The following is a 21,461-nucleotide window of genomic DNA, read 5'->3' on the forward strand; positions in this document are numbered from 1 at the left end:
AAAAGGTATTCAATAAGGTTAAACTTCCTGAGGTGATTTTTTTAATAAACCCTTTGTAGCTTAGTAACAACTCAGAAGGGCAAGGGCTTAGGTAACCAGGGATTGAATGACTTGCCCAAGGTCACTTGGTGTGAGATTTAAAATCGTTGAGGTCTTAAACTGACTGTAGTGAGTTAAAATGGTGGAAGATATAAATTGTGATAGATATAAGAGAGGGTGAGTAAATTTGACTGCAGAAATATGTTTCAATACAGTGTCTTGGTTTTTAAATCAAATATAAGGTGGTCGCCAGGGAAATATTCCCAATTATTCAAATACCCAAGTCAATTGGGTTTTATAGAGATTTTAATTAACAATACAATGAGTAATCAAAGAGAGAGAAAGAGAGTAAGAAAAGAATAAGTATGAAGGGCCTCAAGCCAATATGGCCTAGACCTGAGCCTTAAGAGAGGAATCAGTCAGTTTTTTAACACTCACCATAAGATCTGTCTAAGTAAGGATTTCTAATGACACCAGGCCAGCAGCATCTCAGCTGCTTTCACCAGCTCCCTCCTCCATCTGAATGTTTCAGAATCGGTCTCCTCAGAATGAGTCTCTCCAATCTGAATGTTTCAGAATGACTTCCCAGCTCTTCCCTGAGCTCTTATTTTTAAGGGCAAAATCTTCTCTGTCACCTCCCCTAAGTCCTTACATCTACCAATCACTGTAGATGTTTCTAAAGGACCGCCCATTTTGAATTCACAGCTGAGTAGTTTTAATCTCTTTAGTAAGTCAGGAAAACAATGCTGCTGTGTCGACAAATTTCATTAGAAAAAACCTCTGAATAAGTTATCACCCTTTTAGGTTTAAGTAGTTTACAAGTTGCCCCACCTTTATAGGTACTTAGTATCCCATTGTATCAATTCTAAAACAATCATGACTCAAATAACTTCCTGTCCCTTCCATAAGCATGGATCAAAGTACTTTTCATTGTTCTCAAGGAGCTCTCTGTCCTAAAGCAGTCCTAAGTAGGGTGGAGTAGGGATATTCCCAAGGCAAGGAGCCCCCACACTCAAGTAGAGTTCTCACCATCTGCTAGGGAATTTTTTTAAGTAGAAGATTCCCCAATGGGGGAAACCCCTAACATTCATAAGTCTGAGAAATTTTGAGGTTTACAGTAGCTAGGAAGTATCCGAGGCTAGATTTGAACCCAGGTCCTTCTAAGTCTAGGCCTGATGCTCTATCCACTTTACTATTGAACCACCCACTGGGAAGGTGATAATTAAGATATGTATGAATCTTTGATACTAAAGATATGTAAGCTACTTAAGAACTTTATCCCTATAAGGACAATGAGGAGTATACATGGAAGGAAGGGTTGAATAGGATGAGATGTTATACACCAACAAAAAAATTAAGCATCAAGAAAGAGGGACCCTGGGAGAAAAGAAGAGATAGAAGGGGGTAAATTATCTTACTTGAAGATGTGCATAAGCGTCAGTACAGTAGGGGAGAAGATTGGGGTGTGGTGGTGGCAGCCAATACTTGAATCTTACTCTCATCAGAATTAGCTCAAAGCAGAAATAAATCCATATTTGGTCAACTATAGAAACTTATCTTACCTAATAGGGAAAGGGGAATCAGAAAGAATGGGGTAAGGGGACAAAAGGGAGAGTGAATTGGGGGTAGTGATCAGAAGCAAACCATTTGTGAACAGTGAAAGACTGAGGGGAGAGAAAAGGATAAAGAGGGGGATGGAATAAGATGGAAACATATAACAATGAAAATAGAATAAACTCATCTATAAAACAAGAATATAGCAGAGTAGATAAAAAAAACAAAACCTGACTATATGCTGTCTACAAGAAACATTTAAAGCAGGGAGACAGAGTAAATCATGTGCCATTTATAGGCAAAAATTAGAGGAAAATAGATTTAGACTCACCTAAGAGAAAACTTCTTAACTATTTCAACTGACCAAATGTAGAATAGGCTATTTTAAAGGGACTGTAAGTTCTCTGTCATCTTGAGGTATTTAAGTAAAGTCTGAGTGAAGTCAAAAGAATGTTACATATAGGATTTACATCTTAGATAGTAGTTGGACCTTTGAAGTCCCTTTCAGTTCTAAGATTCTATCATTCTACATGTTTGGGGTGGGGTGATGGTGTCAGCATGGTATGGACTTGTGTGAATATGTGTTTTTATGTCATATGTGAATGCTAATATTTGTGTATGTATATTCAGATTCCCCTTGTACCAAATCTCTCTGAAGTCTTGCTCTACCAGTTTCCCCTCCTTGTTGATCTGTACGTTATGGATGAGCATATAGCCTCTTTTTGGTCCAAGTGGCAAACAATCAGCATGCCTTGGGCCTGGATTGTCTTCTTTTTCTTTGATTCTAGGCACAGGGATCCTATTACCTTTTCTTCAGTGCCTTTCTTTTCCTTTCTTTTTTTTTTCCTTTTCCCCATAGTAATGTTTTCTACATTATATTGTACAGAAACATATCTCAGCTATTATCATTATCTTCTGCTGGAACAAGGGCGTCGAGCTCTTCCTACCCAACTCAGACTGCACAGCTAAAGAACCAGATTATTTCTATGCTTTGGAGGAGCAAATACCTAATTCAGACCCACTTCATCTACCTCAATTTGGCTTCTACTAGGCATTTCAGGTAAGCATCTAGCTCCCAGGCACTCCTGATACAGGCCCATATCTTCCAGGACCCTTCTTCCTTTGACTTCTTCCTTTTTTGCCTCCCACCCTAAATCCTGTTCTCCTCATCCTTTGTCTTTCCCCTACAAATCCCTCATCCTGTCCTTATCTTGCCTCTTTATTTTCTATCCTGAAATCCTAGAATTAACAATTATGCTATAGGTTATTTAATCCAGCCCTCTTCTAGGGAAAAAGAGTCCTCTTTATTTATTTATCCTGCTTGTTTAAACAATTTCATTAACTTAGCTCCCAAGGCAGCTTCTTCCATTTTTAGATGGCTGTAATTCTATCTTTTCATGTATTGAACTAAAAGTTTCCTACCTGTTACTGTCCATTTCTTGGGTCTGATTCTGTATTTGTGGTTCTTCCATTCATCACCCCATATTTCTGGATTAACTTTTGCTTTTTGTGTATACTTTCTAATGCTTTTCTGGCCTTTCCTCATTTGTCAGCCAGGAAGCCTTCAATCTGTGCCACAAAAGACACTTAGAAATATCTCTCGAAGATAATACCTAGAAGAGCAGCATATCACCCATCTTCCTCTGAACTTACTCCACTTTGTCAGTGCCCTTCCTAAAATACAATATTTAGAGATAATTTTAATACTCAAATTTGTCGCAAGCAACATGAAATCATATTGAACTGTAATCTCTCTTATTTGGTTCTGGATATCAATTCAAATATGGTCTCAGATACTTCCTAGCTGTGTGACCCTGGGCAAGTCATTTAACCCCTATTGCCTAGCCCTTCTCTTCTGCCTTAGAACCAATACATAGTATTGATTCTAAGATGGAAGGTAAGGGTTTAAAATAAATAAAGTGTGGGGCTTTATATATAAAACCCCATCGGGGTAGCTAGGTGGTACAATATAGAGTTGAGCCTGGAATCAGGAACCCTGAGTTCAAATATGGCTTCAGATACCTTCTAGCTATGTGATCCTTAGCAAGCCCTTTAACACTCTGTTTGCCTTAATTTCCTCAACTATATGTGACAAGGAAATCACTTTAAAAGACTGATATATATATTAATTTAAGGTCGCCAAGGAATTCAGCTATGTAATTCCTAAATGAAAACTCAAGTCAGCCGTCAGCCTTTTATAGAGTTTAATTACAAACAGGAGGAAGAAAGGAATTAGAGAGAGAGAGAGAGAGAGAGAGAGAGAGAGAGAGAGAGAGAGAGAGAAAGGGTAGAGAAGGGAATAGGGCTTAAATACCCCTTCTGTTTAGGCTGGGCCAAAAGGCCCAAGCCCTTAGATAGCTGGGGCAAAGAAAGGAGATCAGTCCCTATTACTCATGTGACCAAAATGGAGAAACAGTGTCAAAGGCCCCCACCTTCAGCTTCCTTCAGAGCAAGCTTCTCAGAGCACCTCTCCAACCACTCAGAGCCAAAACTCTCCAACCCACCTCCCCAGTCCTCAGACCCCTCTATCTTTAAGGAAACCATCCAAGTTCCCTCCCCTCAGTTCTCACATCTACAAATCACTGTCCATCATTTTCCCTGTGCCAATGGTGGCTCTAGCTTAACCCAGGACCACCCATAGGTCTGTGGCTTTGCACATGTCTGCTGAAGGTCATATTCTCAAATAATTAAATCTTGATCTTTTGCTACAGCCCTGCCTAAATCCTGTTACCCTGAGTAGGGTAGAGATTGGAATAATTAAATTTTGATCTATGCTGCAGCCCTTCCTAAATCCTGTTAGGACTGAGTGGGGTGGAAATTGTATTTTCCAAGACCTGATTCTGTCATTCCAAGTATCTCTATTATATCAATTCTAAAATCAATCATGACTCAAAGAAATTCCTGTTCTGTGCTTAAGCATAGGTCAAAGCCCTTTCCATTGTTCAGCAAAAGGTTTCTGTCCTAAAGTAATCTTAAGAAGGGAGGAGAAGAAACCTCCCATGCCAATGGGGTTCACATTCCAATAGACTATCAGTAAGAAATTTTCCAAGTATGAAATTTCCCAATGGTGAAATTTCCAACATTTATAAGTCTAAGAAATTTTAAGGTTTACATATAAGATGAGTATAACAGTAGTATCTACCTCCCAACATTGATATGAGGATCGATTAAGACAATATTTGTAAGATACTTAACACAATTCCTGGTGCATAACAGATAACATAATAATTATCTGGTCTCTTCCCTTATTGTCTTACCCCCATTAAGTTCTAATTGAGTAGGTATAGTTAATCACTCGGGATCCTAGAAATCTACTCCAATTTTGATTCTATCTTCCAACTCCATTATCTATAGTTCCCATCAATGCAATATTCTCAGATATGTATTCTAAGTATTAAAATAATTGATAAACATGATGAATGGAATAAGACCAAGGACATGTGCCATGCTACTAGAGACCTCCTTCCATGGTGACATCTATCATCACTTTTTGTTTATGGTTGTACCACTAGCTACAAATCTGTCTTCCCATCTTCCTCATTACCACTTGCTAACAAGAATGCCATGAGAGACCTTAAGTGTCTTGCTAAAATTCAGTTATACTATCATTTCCCTGATTGATCTACAAGTTATGTAACTTCTATGAGATTAATTAATTGTCTTAGTGAATCTATGACACTTTATTGTGATTAATAATTCTAAGTACACCCAGACCCACTAATTAATAAGAATTTTCCAAATAGGATCAGCTAGGTAGTTCAATGGATAGAGAGCCAAATCTAGACTTAAGAGGTCCTGGGTTCAAATCTGGTCCTGGGTTCAAATCTGGATTCAGACACTTCCTATTGGTGTGATCCTGGGCAAGTCATTTAACCCTAATTAACTAGCCTTTACTACTCTTTTTCTTAGAACTGGTGATATTTATTATTGATTCTAAGACAGAAGATAAGAGTTTGGGAAAAAAAAAAAGAATTTACCAGGCAGCAAAAGTTTGAAGTTTCCAATCAAGGGAGAACCTTTGACTTTATTCAGTTTTTTGGGCACTTTTCTTTTTTTCATACTTTCTTAGCAGTTACCCATATGCTTCCAGGATCAGATCTTTGTTATTTGTGTGGGCCTGGAGACAAAGATTCAATTAAAATGATCATTACTATTATGAACTATATTTTGATTTTAATTGTTTTTTCTATTCTTTTCTGTTTGAAGATTGTAATGTATTTCCTTACTTCTCTTATTCTTCTCCTCTTACTACCACCTTCTTCTATACTTTTACCCTCTCACTTTCTCCTCCTCCATCATCCTCATTTCCTAGGCAATACAACCTAATTGTTGGGGTTAGAGCTATGTTTGTGTGTTTAGTGTCTAGAACACTCTCTTCCTAGGCCATACAGCCTGACAGTGGTGCCACAGTCTCAGGCAAACCCAGAGCACTACATTTTTTCTCCTTTTGGAGTCCTGCACGTGCATCCTGTGGAAGGCAGTGAGATAATAACATTGGGTATCTGGCACCGGCATGCCATGATCTGGCAACATCTCCAAGAAATCCCCTTCTTCAAGCATTTTCTTGTGAGGAGGGCCTTGATTTGGTAAGAATGAAGTGATTAATTGGGGGGCAGGATGGGTGAAGCAGCATACAGAGATGGGAGGAGGTGGTAGAAGGAATGGAAAACATGGGTGAAGGAACAGATTATGGGCAGATGAGATGGTGAGTATTGCTGCAGGTTAAGGGTAACTTCAGTGGAGATGGAGGAGTTCTGGGGTGAGAGTAAGAGTCAAAGAAGGTGGGAGGCTGGGGAGGAGGTTTGAAGAGAATTCTGACTGACCTTTGGTCTACAGCTGGAGGAAGAATGTTAAGTTGCAGGTCCTGGAGAAACGCCGGGCTTTCCTGGAGAACTACTTGTTCCATGCGATACCCCACTTTGGGGTTTGTCTGCTCCATATTAACAGGTGACATTTTAACCCATGCTCTCTTTCTCTTTCCTTCCTCGCAGCCTTCCATCCCCACTATACAAGTGACAAAATGTGACATTCTACTTTTTCTGACAATTTGCTACTACTTGAGCAAATAGACCAGTTTTTCTTCTGGTTGTAAGCAGACCTTAGAGTCTAAGGCTTAGACACAGGTGATGTTCTGAGTAATATGCAAGGAGTAAGGGAAGATGAATCTAGCCATGTCCTGATTGGCAGACTTATCTCACTGTTAGATTCCTTATCCCATTACCTTCTCACTTTAGTCCCTACCTTCTTTGCATTTCTAAGAAGTCTATTTTCTTTTTAGGATTTTTCTACCTCTGTGGCAGTGATGGTGAACCTTTTAGAGATGGAGTGCTGGGCCCCGCCCCATCCCACCCCCCACCCTCAGATTGAGTGTCATGTACTGCCCCCTAAACCCCCCACCTCACCCCCTGGGGGTGCCCCCCTAACTTCAGACAGGGAAGGGAGGAAACATTCCCATTGGGCTGCTGGTCAGAGGGGCAGGTGATGTGAAAAAAATGTCAGGCATGGTAGAGAGGGGGAGGGGAGCAGCTCTGCCCCAGTCCCTCTGCTTTTCTAGTAATAAACTTGGATGGGGGGAACCATGTGCCCACAGAGAACTCTTTGTGTGCCATCTTTGGCACCCATACCATAGATTTGCCATTACTGCTTTATGGCTCCCCCTGGTTCAACCTGTCAAGGTCCAGTCTCACCACTGGGTCCTTCAGCATTGGCTAGTAGATTTTTTAAAAAATCATTATTTAATATTTTATTTTTTTCCCAAATACATGTAATAATTTTTAATGTATGTTTTCAGAAATTATGAGATTCAAGTAGTCTCCCTTCTTCCCTTCCCTCCACATTTCCCTGAGATGGAAAGCAATTTAGTCTGGGTTATACATTACATATATGATCATGCTTTCATATTGGTCTTGTGAGAGAATACTCATATAAAACCAAATCCTAGAATAAAAACACAAATGAAATAAAGTGAAAAATAATATGCTTCAATCTACACTCAGGCTCCCATCAGTTCTTGCTCTGGATATAGATAGCCTTTTTCATCATGTGTCTTCAGAATTGTCTTGGATCATTGTATTGCTAAGAATAGCTAAAGTTTTCACAATTTTTCATCATACGATATTGCTGTCACTGTGTATAATGTTCTCCTGGTTCTGCTCACTTCATTTTGCATCAGTTCATGTAAGTCTTAGGTTTTTCTGAAATCATTCTACTCACCATTTCCTCATAACTGAATAGTATTTCATCACAACCATATATCGCAATTTGTTCAATCATTCCCCAACTAATGAACATCCCTTAAATTTCCAATTTTTTGTCACAAAAAATGCTACTATAAACCTTTTTGTACAAATCGGTCCTTTCCCCTGTTAAATTTAAATTAATATCCAATGACTCTTTAAATATTATATTTTAAAAGTTTTATTAGTAATCACTTGAAGTAGAAGAAATACAAGAACAAAAGTAAGAGCCTGAGTAAAGCCACGTGAGTAAAATTCTTCTGCCTGGCACTCACCCAGCCATCACAGCCACATTCCCAGGAAGAGAGAGGGTAGAGCTACACAAAACTTCTATCTTCCCTACATTAGTTTAAGTAATATAGATACATAAATGGGATGCTGGGAGAGTGAGTCCCTGGGGAGCAAATTCTAAATTATACACTCCCCTTTAAAAAATATCTTTGGTATATAGATCTAGAAGTGATATTACTGGATCAAAGAGTATGCATGGTTTTATAGTCCTTTGGGCTAGTTTCATATTGCCCCCTAGAATGGTTGTATCAGTTCACAACTCTGCCAAACAGTGCATTAGTGTTCCAATTTTGCCACATCTCCTCCAGCATTTATCATTATCCTTTACCGTCATATTAACCAATCTCATAGGTGTGGGGTGGTACTTCACAGTAGTTTTAATTTGCATTTTTCTAATCAATAATGATATAGAACATTTTTTTCACACGACTATAGGTAACTTTGATTTCTTCGTTGAAAATTGAAAATTCATTGAAAATCCTTTTTATATCTTTTCACCCCTTTCAATTGGGGAATGACTTGTATCTTTATAAATTCAACACAGTACTCAACATATTTGAGAAATGAGGCCTTTGTCTTTATTTAAGCTTTATTTACCATTATTTAAAATTAATATTCCCCTCCCCCCAATTTTTTGTTTCCATTCTAATCTGGGGGGGGTTGTACAAAGAATTTTTGCATTGGTGGGGTTTTTGTACAAAGCCTTTTCAATTTAATAGTCAAAATTATCCACTTTATAACTTATAATGTTATCTATTATTTGGTTGTAAATTCTTCCCTTATCCATAGATCTGATAGGGAAGCTATTCTATGCTTCCCTAATTTGCTTATAATATCACCCTTTATGTCTAAATCATATACCCATTTTGATCTTATCTTGGTATAGGGTGTGATATATTGGTCCTTTCTATATCAGTGATGGTGAACCTTTTAGAGACTAAGTGCCCAAACTGCAACCCTAATGCTACATATGAGCCTCCCTCCTTACCCCAGACAGGGGAGGGAGGAAGTGCTCCTATTGCACTGGGCAGAGGGCTGGGTGATGTGAAAAATGCCCTCAGGCATGGTGGAGAGGGGAAGGCACATATGCCATAGGTTCAACAACACGGGTCTATACCTAGTTTCTTTGGCTAGTAGATCTTGAAGAGAACATGCAAGATATATCCTGGCAGGTTGTTATAATTCAGGATCTCATCCATTATTTTTTCTCCATTCATTCCTAGATCTTTCCAACTAATTCAGTTCTTTTCTCTAGGTTCATGGCTTACTTAACACATATCATCCATTCTCATGTACCACACAGGTACTTGAAATGGAAAAAAAGAACAAAAACAAACCAGTAACTTCCTGATCATAAGATTTTTCAGAAGGATATATACAGAGTGGGGATTTTTTTCTTCTTTTCTTGCTTCTTGATTCCCCAAACCCTATCTTTCAGAATTTCCTAGATTCCTGTTGCCTTTTTTCTCTTGCCACAACCCATTTCTCTTCATAACCTTCCAATTCCTTCTTATGTCTTTCTCCCCTTGGCTGGGCTGCTACCATCTCTGGTTTCTTCCTTCAGTACCCTTCCATTTTCCCTTTATGGAGACTAGTGTAGAGAAGAAGGACTTGGCCTAATCTAATAGGATTTGTCTCTCATAAGCAACTGTTGGTAAGAGTAAAAGCCTGGTCTTAGCCTTCAGGTTTTCAGGGGAAGGAGATGGGACAGGTTTCAACCCTCTTAGATTGTCTCTCTGGAGCTAAAATGGGAGAAAAGGGTTTATTTCCAAACTAACCAATCAGGACATCTATAGTGGACACTTACTATGTTCAGCTATGGGGGAGAGACTATATTGTCATTGCCTTCAGGGAATTTCCTATACCTATATGACTAATCAAGGCTGGAGATGGTAGTGCTAGTCTAGATAAGTTTTTTTAACTATATAGGTACTGACACCTCTTTTCCTTAGCCCCTGTTTTCCATCCCTCACTTCTTGATCTCTGCTAAGCTCTTTTCCTCAAGCCCTACAGACTTTTTGCTGAAGATATAGTCTCCAGTGTTCTTCTATAGCTAGAAAGGCCAATAAAGGTTTAGAGGGGAAAGGAAGGAAGGAAGGAAGGAAGGAAGGAAGGAAGGAAGGAAGGAAGGAAGGAAGGAAGGAAGGAAGGAAGGAAGGAAGGAAGGGAGGGAGGGAGGGAGGGTGGGAGGGAGGGAGCATAAACAGGAACTATGTCTTATCTAAATATGTCTTGATTCACCTAAATCTTGAAAACTACATGTAGGTGTGGTTATTGCAGTTCAAGGAAAACATAATATAACAGAAAAGATGAAATAACTAAAGAAACAAGGTTTGATCTTCTGAGTATCAGTTTATTAAACAATGCATGACAGTTCTTAACAAATTGGGGCCAACTCAGTTTAGGGCTGATTATAGCAGAAGACAGGCTTTTATATATTAAAAACTATTAATCAAATAAGACCAATTAATTAAAAGGAAATAATAAAATATTAGAGAATCTGATTTCTAATTTGATGAAAGATTAGAGACTTTACAAGTTGGGAGGGAGACAGGGAACAAGTACAATTCTCTGAATTCAGGAAAAGGGGTAACCAACCCAGGTATCTGTAAACAAGCAAAGGAACATTAAAACAATACTGACTGATTAGTATGGGACCAGATTTCAGGTAAGACATATGGGTTGGTTGAGATATACAATTATTATAAAATTCCTCATATCGATATTAGAATTTGAGTTTTTGGTCTTTAGTTAAGAAAGAGTCTCTTAAACAGCAGATACAGGTGATCCAGTTTCCCAACCACACAAGGCTAGGTTCAAACAATGCAATAAAGTTTTCTCCTAATTCCTACAACTGAATAAACTTTTCTCACCATATAGAATTTGGTCTGGTCCAATAATTGAATAAAAAGGGAACTAAGGTAGCTCCAGAAGTATGTCACAAGATGGAGTTAGTGTACTTCACTACTAATTCCTACAATTCCTTCAATTTCATAATAACAAGATGAAAAGTAGAAGGACACTATGTCTGAGAGAGGACAATTCTGAAGTTTAAGAATTAGGAAGGGATGGAGAAGTAGATCATAGATGTGTACTTGCCAAAATCTTGGCTCTACAACCAGGCTACCTTTGAATCTTGAAAGGTATTTTAGGACTCTTTTAGAACAAAACCAACAAAAAATCAACCTATAAATTGTATACATCAGATTACTTAGAAGATGTTTCAGTTACCCAGATCAAGAAAGAGAAGGGACATTTTGTAAGATATGGCCCTCATTCCTCAGAGGTTGCTAAATACCTAAGAGATAATCAGTTCCTTATGCGTCTTAACTATAAGAACCTGTGCTCCTAACATTCTGTGGGCCCTTCCTCTCAGGTTCTTACAGCAGTTACAGTCTGTTTCATGGCTGCCCCAGGAGGAGAATCTATGCTACACACTTCCTGAGCTGCAGCGGGCCTTGGCCAAGAAGAATAGAGGGGCTTTGCAGGTTTTGCGACGTTGTCTCCGCCTCTCTGCAGCTGTTCTCCAGCTGGTAAGCTTTCTTACCCCACAAAGATAACTTAAAACATTCATCCCCTGTCTCCAAAGGCTAAAGATAATAATAATAACAATAGCAATAGCTAGCATTTATATAGTGTTTTAAGATTTGCAAAGTGCTTTACAAATATCTCATTTTAGCTTTATAACAACCCAGGGAGGTAGGTGCTATTATTATTCCAATTTTACAGATGGGGTAACCTGACCTTGCTCTCAGACATAACCTGTTGCTCTTTCCCCCATTACTGCTGTTTTCCAATATCTAGGTTGCCTCAGCATCCTCACAGCTAAGGAAATAGACCTACAAGTGGTTTAATGGGTGGTCAAACAGGCAGGCAGCCTGTTGGGCAGACAGATGGACAACTTTCTGGAGAGAAACTTTGATATAGCCTTATGATGGGCAGGACTTGGACTTGCTGTTTTAGGAGGAGAGAAAAGAAGCAAAAAAAAAAAAGATTTTTCTTCTATTCCTCCATCTTTTAATTTTCAGTTGGCAGCTTACAACTCCCTTCCATCTCCCTGTTATTTAATCGTTTCAGACTTGTCTGACTCTTTGTGACTCCATTTGGGGTTTTCTTGGCAAAGATACTGGAGTAGTATGTCATTTACTTCTACATCTCATTTTACAGATGAGGAAATTGAGGCAAATAGAAGTAAGTGACTTGCCAAGGATCACACAACTAGTAAGCTTCTGAGGCCAGATTGAATTTAGGAAGATGAGTTTTTCTGGCCTGAAATCTTTCCTCTAGAGTCATTCTAAATTCTCCTCTACTCTTTGATGTTTGTGCAAATGTTCTTTTAAAAAGTAATTTGTTATGGTCTTTTTACAAAAAAGAAAACCAATCAATGTATGTTTGTAATGATTTAAACTTAAAAATGAATTTCTACATAAAAATGCAAAATAGCCTATTAATTACTCCCTCTCTATTCCATTCTGTTTTTTGTCCCTTCATGTCTATATTTGTGTATTTTTAGCCTATCCCAACTGTTTCATAGCTTAAAATTGTATTGCCAGTATGTTTTTGTTTTAACATTTAATTTTTATTATATTTTATCTCAATTACATATAAACAAAATTTTTAACATGAATTTAAAATTTTTTGAGTTCAAATGCTCTCCTCTCTACCCTCCAACATCCTGAAGATACAAACAATTTGAAGTAGATTATATATGTATATATATATACATATATATATATATACACACATATATGTATGTTTGCACTCATGAAAGAAATTCCCATATTTCCTGTGTTACAAAAGAAAATGGAAAATCCCCCAAACTCAAAAATAATAAAGCATACTTCAATCTGCATTCAAACTTCATCAATCCTTTCTTTGGAGATAGATAGCATTTTCCATCATAAATCTTTTGGAATTATTTAGGATTATTACATTGCCAAGTATAAGTCATTCTCAGTTGATCATCATACAATATTGCTCTTAGAGTGTACAATGTTCTCTTGGTTCTGCTTATTTCGTTTTGCATCAGATCATTTAAGTCTTTCTAGGTTTTTATGAAAGCATCTTGCTCATCATTCCATCATAGTTATATACCACAACTTGTTTCAGCCATTCCTCAATTGATGGTCATCCCTTCAATTTCTTTTTTTTTTTAACCCTTACCTTCTGTCTTCGAATCAATAGCAGGTGTTGGTTCCAAGGCAGAAGAGTGATAAGGGCTAGGCAATGGGGGTTAAGAGACTTGCCCAGGGTCACACATCTGGGAAGTGTCTGAGGTCAGATTTGAACCCAAGATCTCCTGTTTCTGGGCCTGGCTCTCAATCCATTGAGCCAACCAGCTGCCCCCCAACCCTTCAATTTCTAATTCTTTTCCACCACAAAAAAAGAGCTACTATAAATACTTTTGTTCAAAAAAATCCTTTTAAAGAAATCTCTTTGACATATAGACCTAGTAGTAGTATTGGTGGATCAAGGGATACGCTACAGTTTTATAGCCCTTTGGGCATAATTCCAAATTGCTCTCCAGAATAGTTGCATCAAGTTGCAATTCTACCAACAGTACATTAGTGTACTTATTTTTCTACATCCCCTCCAACATTTTTCATTTTTTTTTATCATATTAACTCATCTGATAGGTGTGAGGTATTTCAGAATTGTGTTAATTTGCATTTCTCTAATCAATAATGATTTAGAGCATTTTTCATATTATTCTTGATAATTTTGATTTTTTTCTTCTGAAAACTTCCTGTACATATCCTTTAACCATTTGTTAATTGGGTAATGACTTGTATTTTTATAAATTTTACGCAGTTCTTGATATATTTGAGAAATGAGGCCTTTATCAGAGAAACTTGCTATAAAAATTACACCCCTACCCTTCCCCCAGTTTCTTACTTTCCTTCCAATCTTGGCTGCATTGGTTTTGTTTGTGCAAAATCTTTTTAATTTAATGTAATCAGAATTATCAATTTTACATCCCATAATGCTCTCTGTCTCTTGTTTGGTCAGAAATTTTTCCCATATTTGTAAATCTGACAAGTAAAATTCCATGCTTTCCTAATTTACTTATCACCTTATGTCTTAAGTCATGTGTCATTTTAACCTTATCTTGGTGTATGGTGTAAGATTTTGTTTTATATCTAGTTTCTACCAAACTGCATTCTAGTTTTCCTAGCAATTTTTGTCACATAGTAAAATCCTATCCCAAAAGCTTAGATCTTTGGGTTCATCAAACTCTAGATTACCATGGTCACTTAGCACTGTGTATTGTGTACCTAATTTATTCCACTGATCTACCATTCTGTTCCTTAGACAATATCAACTTTTTTTTTAATGATGACTGCTTTGTAATACACTTTGAGATCTGGTACTGCCAGACCACCTTCATATTTTTTTCATTGATTTTGGTATTTTGACCTTTTGCTCTTCTAGATGAAGTTTATTATTATTTTTCCAGCTTTTTAAAATAGTTTTTTTTAGTCATTTGATTGGTATGGCCCAGAATATTTAATTAATTTAGGTAGAATTGTTGATATTATGTTATTGACTTAGCCTCCCCATGAGTAATTAATATTTCTCCACTTGTTTAGATCTGATTTTGTTTGTGTGAAGTGTTTTGTAATTATGTTCATATATTTTCTACGTTTATCTTATCAGATAGAATTTCAAATATTTTATATTGTCCACAGTTATTTTGCTTTGTAATTATTTTGTGTTTATTTTTCTATCTGAAAAAAATTTTTTTGTTACATGTGGAAATAATTTTGGATGCAGATTTTCTCTCCCTTTCATCTCCTCCCAAATGGTAGATAGTCTGATATAGATTATATCAGCACTTTGATGCAATACATATTCCTATATTGATTATCTATAATTTTTTAAATGAAATTTCTCTTTATATCTCTGCTGGACTTTGCTGGTAATATATAGAAATGCTAATGATTATGTGGGTTTATTTTTAAGCCTGTACCTTATAGAAATAGTTAATTATTCCTGCTAGTTTTAAAAGTTGATTCTCTAGGATTCTCTAAATATATCAGCTGCAAAGTGTGATAATTTTGTTTCTTCATTGCTTATTATAATATCTTTAACTCCTTTTCCTTCTCATTTCTATATCTAGCATTTCTAAAACATTTCATTAATAATGAAGGCATCCTCACTTCACCACAGACCTTATTAGGGGGAGGCTTCTAGCTTATTTCTATTACATATTATGCTTGCTAATGGTGTTAGATAAATACTACTTAAAATTTTAAGGAAAGCTCCATTTATTCCTATGCTTTCTAGGATTTTGAGTAGGAATAAGTGTTATATTTTGTCAAAAGTTTTTTCTGCATCTTTTGAGGTAATCATATGGTTTCTGTTAATTTTATTATTGATATAGTCAGTTATGCTGATAGTTTTTCTAATATTGAACCAGCTCTTCATTCTTGATATAAATCCCACCTGGATATAGTGCATGATTTTTCTGATATATTGCTTGCCAGAGATTGCAAGAAAGATAAGATCCAACTGGATCAGAGAATGGTCATGCGAGCCCTGCACCCTTCTTCTAACTGCTCTCATAATTATAACATTCTTCAGCTTCCCATATAGCAATATAAATAGTTTGACTTCATTGGATCTTTCTTGAAAGTTTTCTCTTTCTTCCTTATGCTTTTATTTTTATGATTTTCTTGAGTTCCATATTTGAACATCATATTTTTTTGTTCTGGTCTGGTCTTTTCACCAGAAATGCTTATAAAATCCTCTGTTTCATTAAATGACCATCTTTTCCCCTGATAAGATAGACTTTGTTTTGCTGGTTAGGTGATTCTTGATTATAAATTTATCTCCTTTGCCTTCTGGTATATCATATTTCAAATTCTTTAATCCTTTAATGTTGATGCTCCTATGTCTTATGTAACTGTGTCTGTGACTCCATGATATTTGAGTTGTTTCTTTCTGGCTACATGTAGGAATTTCTCATTGGCCTGGGAACTCTGGAACTTGACAGATTCCTGGTAATTTTAATTAATAAGTTAATTAATTTTCCTGGTAGTTTTCCTTTGGGGATCTCTTTCAGGAGGTAATCAGAAAATTCTTTAAGTTTCTATTTCTACCCTCTGGTTTAAGAATGTCAGAGCAATTTTCTTATGTCTAATCTTTAAAAAAAATCATGGTTTAAAGTAGTTCAATAATTCTTAAATTGTCTATTCTGGATCTGTTTTCCAGGTTAGTTTTTCAAATTTTATTTCATATTTTCTTCTATTTTTCATTATTTTGAATTTGTTTTATTGTTTCTTGACATTTTGTAAAGTCATTAGTTCCCATTTGCCCAGTTCTAATTTTTGAGGAATTATTTCCTTCAGTGAACATTTGAACCTCCTTTTTTAGTTGTCCAATTCTACTTTTCAAAGAGTTATTTTTTCCATTAGATTTTTGTTTTTGTTTTTCCACTTAAGAGATTCTGTATTTTAAAAAATTATTCTCTTCCATGGATTTTTGTGCCACTTTTACTATTTAGTCAAATTTGCTTTTTTTAAGGTGTCATTTTAATCTTTCATTGCTTTCATTTCTTTCCCTGATTTTTTTGCCTCTTTTCCTTGGTTTTTTGAAATCCTTTTTGAGCTTTTCCAGAACTTCAGACCAATTTCCATTTTTTTTGAAGTTCTGCATGTAGCTTCTATGAGCTCATCATCCCTTTTAAGTTTGTGCTTTGCTCTACCTTATCTCCATAATAATTTTGCATGGTTAGAGGTTTTTAAAAATATATATGTTTTCTCATTTTCTCAGCCTTTCAGTTGATTTTCGTTTTTATCTTACAGGTGAGTTCTTTTCCCTCAAGAATGTGACAAGGAAATCACTTTAAAAAACTGATATATATTAATTTAAGGTCGCCAAGGAATTCAGCTATGTAATTCCTAAATGAAAACTCAAGTCAGCAGTCAATCTTTTATGGAGTTTAATTACAATAGGAGGAAGAAAGGAATTATAGAGAGAGAGAGAGAGAGAGAGAAAGGGAGAGAAGGGAATAGGGCTTAAATACCCCTTCTGTTTAGGCTGGGCCAAAAGGCCCAAGCCCTTAGATAGCTGGGGCAAAGAAAAGAGATCAGTCCCTATTACTCACGTGACCAAAATGGAGAAACAGTCTCAGAGGCCCCCACCTTCAGCTTCCTTCAGAGCAAGCTTCTCAGAGCACACTCCAACCACTCAGACAAACTCCTCAACCACCACCTCGAGTCTTCAGACCCCCTCTCTTTCAGGAAACCATCCAAGTTCTCTCCCCTCAGTCCTCACATCTACCAATCACCTGTCCATCAATTTCCCTGTGCCAATGGAGGCTATAGCTTAACCCAGGACCGCCCAGAGGTCTTCTGGCTTTGCACATGTCTGTTGAAGGTCATATTTTCAAATAATTAAATCTTTGATCCTTTGCTACAGCCCTTTCTAAATCCTGTTAACCTGAGTAGGGTAGAGATTGAAATAATTAAATTTTGATCTAGGCTGCAGCCCTTCCTAAATCCTGTTAGGACTGAATAGGGTGGAGATTGATTCCAAGTATCTCCATTGTATCAATTCTAAAATCAATCATGACTCAAAGAAATTCCTGTTCTATGCTTAAGCATAGGTCAAAGTCCTTTCCATTGTTCAGCAAAAGGTTTCTGTCCTAAAGTAATCTTAAGAAGGAAAGAGAAGGAACCTCCCATGCCAATGGGGTTCACATTCCAATAGTCAAGACCCACTATCAATAGGAAATTTTTCAAGTATGAAATTTCCCAATGGTGAAATTTCCAACATTTATAAGTCTAAGAAATTTTGAGGTTTACAAGAAGAGGGACACTCTTGAACTTCAGTATTTTCTTGCTACTACCTACAGATTTAGTTCTGAGTGTCAGCAAGTTTCAATTCTTCTATGGTGTTATGGAAGCTTCCTTCCACTACTGATTCAGTCTCCCTTAGGGCCTGCTATTGGTTTGCAAGATGAGGTACACTGTTGGGGCTCAAGGTCTCCCTGTGGGCTTAGTGTTAGGGACCTCACCAGACCTCATGGCAGGTTTGTACCAGCCAGATGCACTGGAGGTTGCACTGGGGCTAGCTCAGAATTTAGAGGGGTGGATTTGGGATTGCCCTGGGATTGGCTTAGTGATCTTGTGATCTTGTTGCTGGCCTGCACTGGGGTTCAGGACCTTGAGCAATGGGAGGAGAAGGTCCTTGCTGTTGGCCTGTGTTCTTGGTGCAGCCTTCCTGTGGACTGTGCTCCCCTCTCACCCCAGTGAGAAAGATTTTCTCTACCTTCTAAGTTGTGTTCTGCAGGGAAATTGTCTCATCCCATCCTTTTGTTTGTTCTGTCACTCTAATATTCATTTTGAAGCTTTTTTTAAAGGTTGGTTGGAGCTGGTTTTTGGAAAGATTCTGGTGCTCTGGCCTTTACTTGACCATCTTGGCTCCACTCCACAGCATTCTTTGGCACAGCAGGCTAAGCATAAAATATTTGGGGCCTGGAAAAGTAGGAAGACCAAAGATATACCAGGTTCTATAGAAATAAATCAGGACAGCTAGATAGTTAAATGAATAGAACAACAGGCCTGGAGTTAGAAAGACTTGAGTTCAAATGTGTTTCTTTAGAGACTAGCCGTGTGATACTGGGAAAGTCACTTAACTTCTGTTTGCCTAGAAGGCAGCTATGTAGCTCAGGGGAGTGTTGGACCTGGAGTCAGGTAGCTCTGAGTTCAATTCTTCTCTTAAATACTTACTAGTTATATAATACTGGGCATGTCACTTAACTTCTGACTTGATCTTCTAGAAAAGGATATGACAATCTTAAATATCTTTGCCAAGAAAACCCTTTGGACAATATGATCTATGGGGTCACCAAGAGTTAGACACTACTAAACAACAATATAGAATGAAATATATCTATAAAGAGAAAACAAATTATTTTAAGAATACAGTAGGACCCCCTTATTTGCACTTTCTAGTTTTACTTTCTGCATTTTGGTTATCCAAGGTCAACCTGAATCACTGCAGAACTATCCATGAAACTCAGAAATTTTCCAGTAATTATCAGAAGTCCACCTGTTGGAGCACTCTTCCTTCAGTGGCAGCAATATCTTCTGCTTCCATGTTTACTTTTTCTTTTGTAGGGGTTGTAGGGTAGGAGGCCACAGAACACCAAGCCAAAGACAGGAGTGGGGAGAAAAAGCACAAATATATGGTGATCACCAGATGTTTGCTTATGTTCATGTTTCTTTCACTCACAATAGGTCCTGGAACATATCCCCTGTTGATATAGGGCCCTAATGTATAGATAAATCATACTTCCAGATTGAGCAGAGGGGGAAGAAATCTTTACAATGCAGGTTTTCTGTAGTCTCTCTCTCTCTGTCTCTTTTTTAAACATCTTTACAATGCAGGTTTTCTGTAGTCTCTCTCTCTGTCTCTTTTTTAAACATCTATCTCTGTTTTAGTATCAGTTCTAGGACAGAAGAGCAGCAAAGACTAGGAAATCAGGGTTAAGTGAGTTGTCCGGGGGTCACATACCTAGAAAGTGTCTGAGGTCATATTTGAATCCAAATCCTCCCAACTTCAGGTCTGGTGCTCTATCTACTGTGCTACCTATTTGGCCTTTCTGCAGTCCTTTTAAAAAAATTAAAATTAAATTTGTCACATTAAAATACCTAGGTAACTCCCTTTCTCCCTCTCCTCCCACATTAGAGAAGGCATCATTTGACAAAAAGATATATGTATGTATATATGTATAAAATGATGTATTGCTTATTTCTGTTTATCAGTTCTTTCTCTGGAGGTAGACATATACAAGCCATTCTTCAAACAATGTTTCTGTAACTATATAATGTTTTCTTGATTCTACTCATTTTGCTCCTCATAATTTCTTGTAGAGCTTCCCATGTTTTTAAAAAATTAACCTGTTTGTCATTTCTTAATTTGCAGCTGTAACTGTTAAAAAAGTGGTTGGCATAAATTGTGACCGCGGAAATATGGTTTCAAGACATTGTCTTGAGTTAAATCAAATATAAAGTGGTCGCCAGGGAAAAATTCCCAAATATGAAATATACCCAAGTCAGCTGGGTTTTTATGGAGATTTTAATGAAAGAGAGAGAGTAAGAGGAAACAATGAGAAAAGGGCTAGGCCAGCCCAGGCCAGCCTAGGCCAGCCTAGGCCCAAGCCCTAAGAGAGAGATCAGTCAGTCTTTAATCCACTCTAATCCACTTTAATCCACAAATCCACAAGATTTGTCCCAAGCAAGATTCTAGTGTTCAGAGAGACCCTCCAGTTTAGCTCCTGAGCTCCACTTCAGCTTCCAAGGCTGAATTTCCTCTTTTGAGGCCTTCTGATTCTCCTTTTAAAGAGAATTTTCTCCTATGTTACGTCCCCTAAGTTCTCACATCTACTAATTACAGTAGACGTTTTCGTCTCTACTCTACGAAAACATCTACTGTAATTGGTAGATGTGAGAACTTAGGGGACTGACCATTCTTAATTCACACCTTCTTTAGTTCTCAACTTCTCTGGGTAGACTAAAACTTCTGAGTAAGTTCACACCTCTTTGCCCCTTGCAAGTTTACAAGTTGCCTGACCTTTATAGGTACTTAGCACCTTTTTGTATTAGATCTAAAAATAGGCCCAGCTTAAGGTTTTTTAGCTTTACTTTAAGTATGGGTTAAGTACTTTTCATTGTTCAGTAAAGAGTTTACAACTTTATCTTCCCCTAAACTATGCTTAAGTATGGGTGGAGTAGAGTTCTCACATTCCTGACTAAGTCCCTTCATTGTTTAAAATGGGGAATGGTCTTAACCAAGTGTTCTGAAGTAGGGTCTGAGAAGTTTTAAGATTCACAATCCCCCCTGATGATCATTGGGAGACTAGAATCCCCATTGATCATTTAACACAATCATCTTCTAGTCCTAAATGCACTTCTAACTATAGATATATACAATACTCAATTTCCTAAGAGGAAATTACAGTAGTGAGGGAGGAATAGAAAAGAATGAAAGCAAAACCAATGTTTTGCTAGGCGCATTGACAGAAAGCCAAATTAGGGGCAGTCCCTTTTGGCATAAATGTGTACATTTACAATAAATGTTCTATCAAACTTCAGTTCAATCAACCATATCCAAAGTTCATTCTTGATCTTCTTGATGTAGTGTGGATTTTTCTGGCGTCTTTCTGCAACAGTTCATTCTCTGGGTTTAGGAGTTAGCAAGCGTCTTTCTTAAAGATCTTTCATGAACAAAAATCAAAAACTTGGATTTTTATAAAAATACAATCTCAAACAAAAAATAAAAAATCTTGGATTTTAAATTAAAATACAAGCAGTATTCCATCACAATCATATG

The 21,461-nt window shown here is 37.2% G+C and overlaps 1 protein-coding gene across 1 annotated transcript in view; it reads left to right on the forward strand.

The window, feature by feature from the left end:
* Positions 1-21,461, forward strand: part of DNHD1 (dynein heavy chain domain 1) — a 195,269-nt gene that overhangs the window by 30,299 nt on the left and 143,509 nt on the right. Inside the window, exons 5-8 of the mRNA XM_056795113.1 lie at positions 2,480-2,653; positions 5,976-6,179; positions 6,430-6,540; positions 11,497-11,653. Coding sequence (XP_056651091.1) covers positions 2,480-2,653; positions 5,976-6,179; positions 6,430-6,540; positions 11,497-11,653 — 646 coding nt within the window. The remainder of the gene's footprint in view (positions 1-2,479; positions 2,654-5,975; positions 6,180-6,429; positions 6,541-11,496; positions 11,654-21,461) is intronic.

Source organism: Monodelphis domestica, chromosome 4 (genome assembly GCF_027887165.1).
Source record: "Monodelphis domestica isolate mMonDom1 chromosome 4, mMonDom1.pri, whole genome shotgun sequence".
NCBI classification, from domain to species: domain Eukaryota; kingdom Metazoa; phylum Chordata; class Mammalia; order Didelphimorphia; family Didelphidae; genus Monodelphis; species Monodelphis domestica.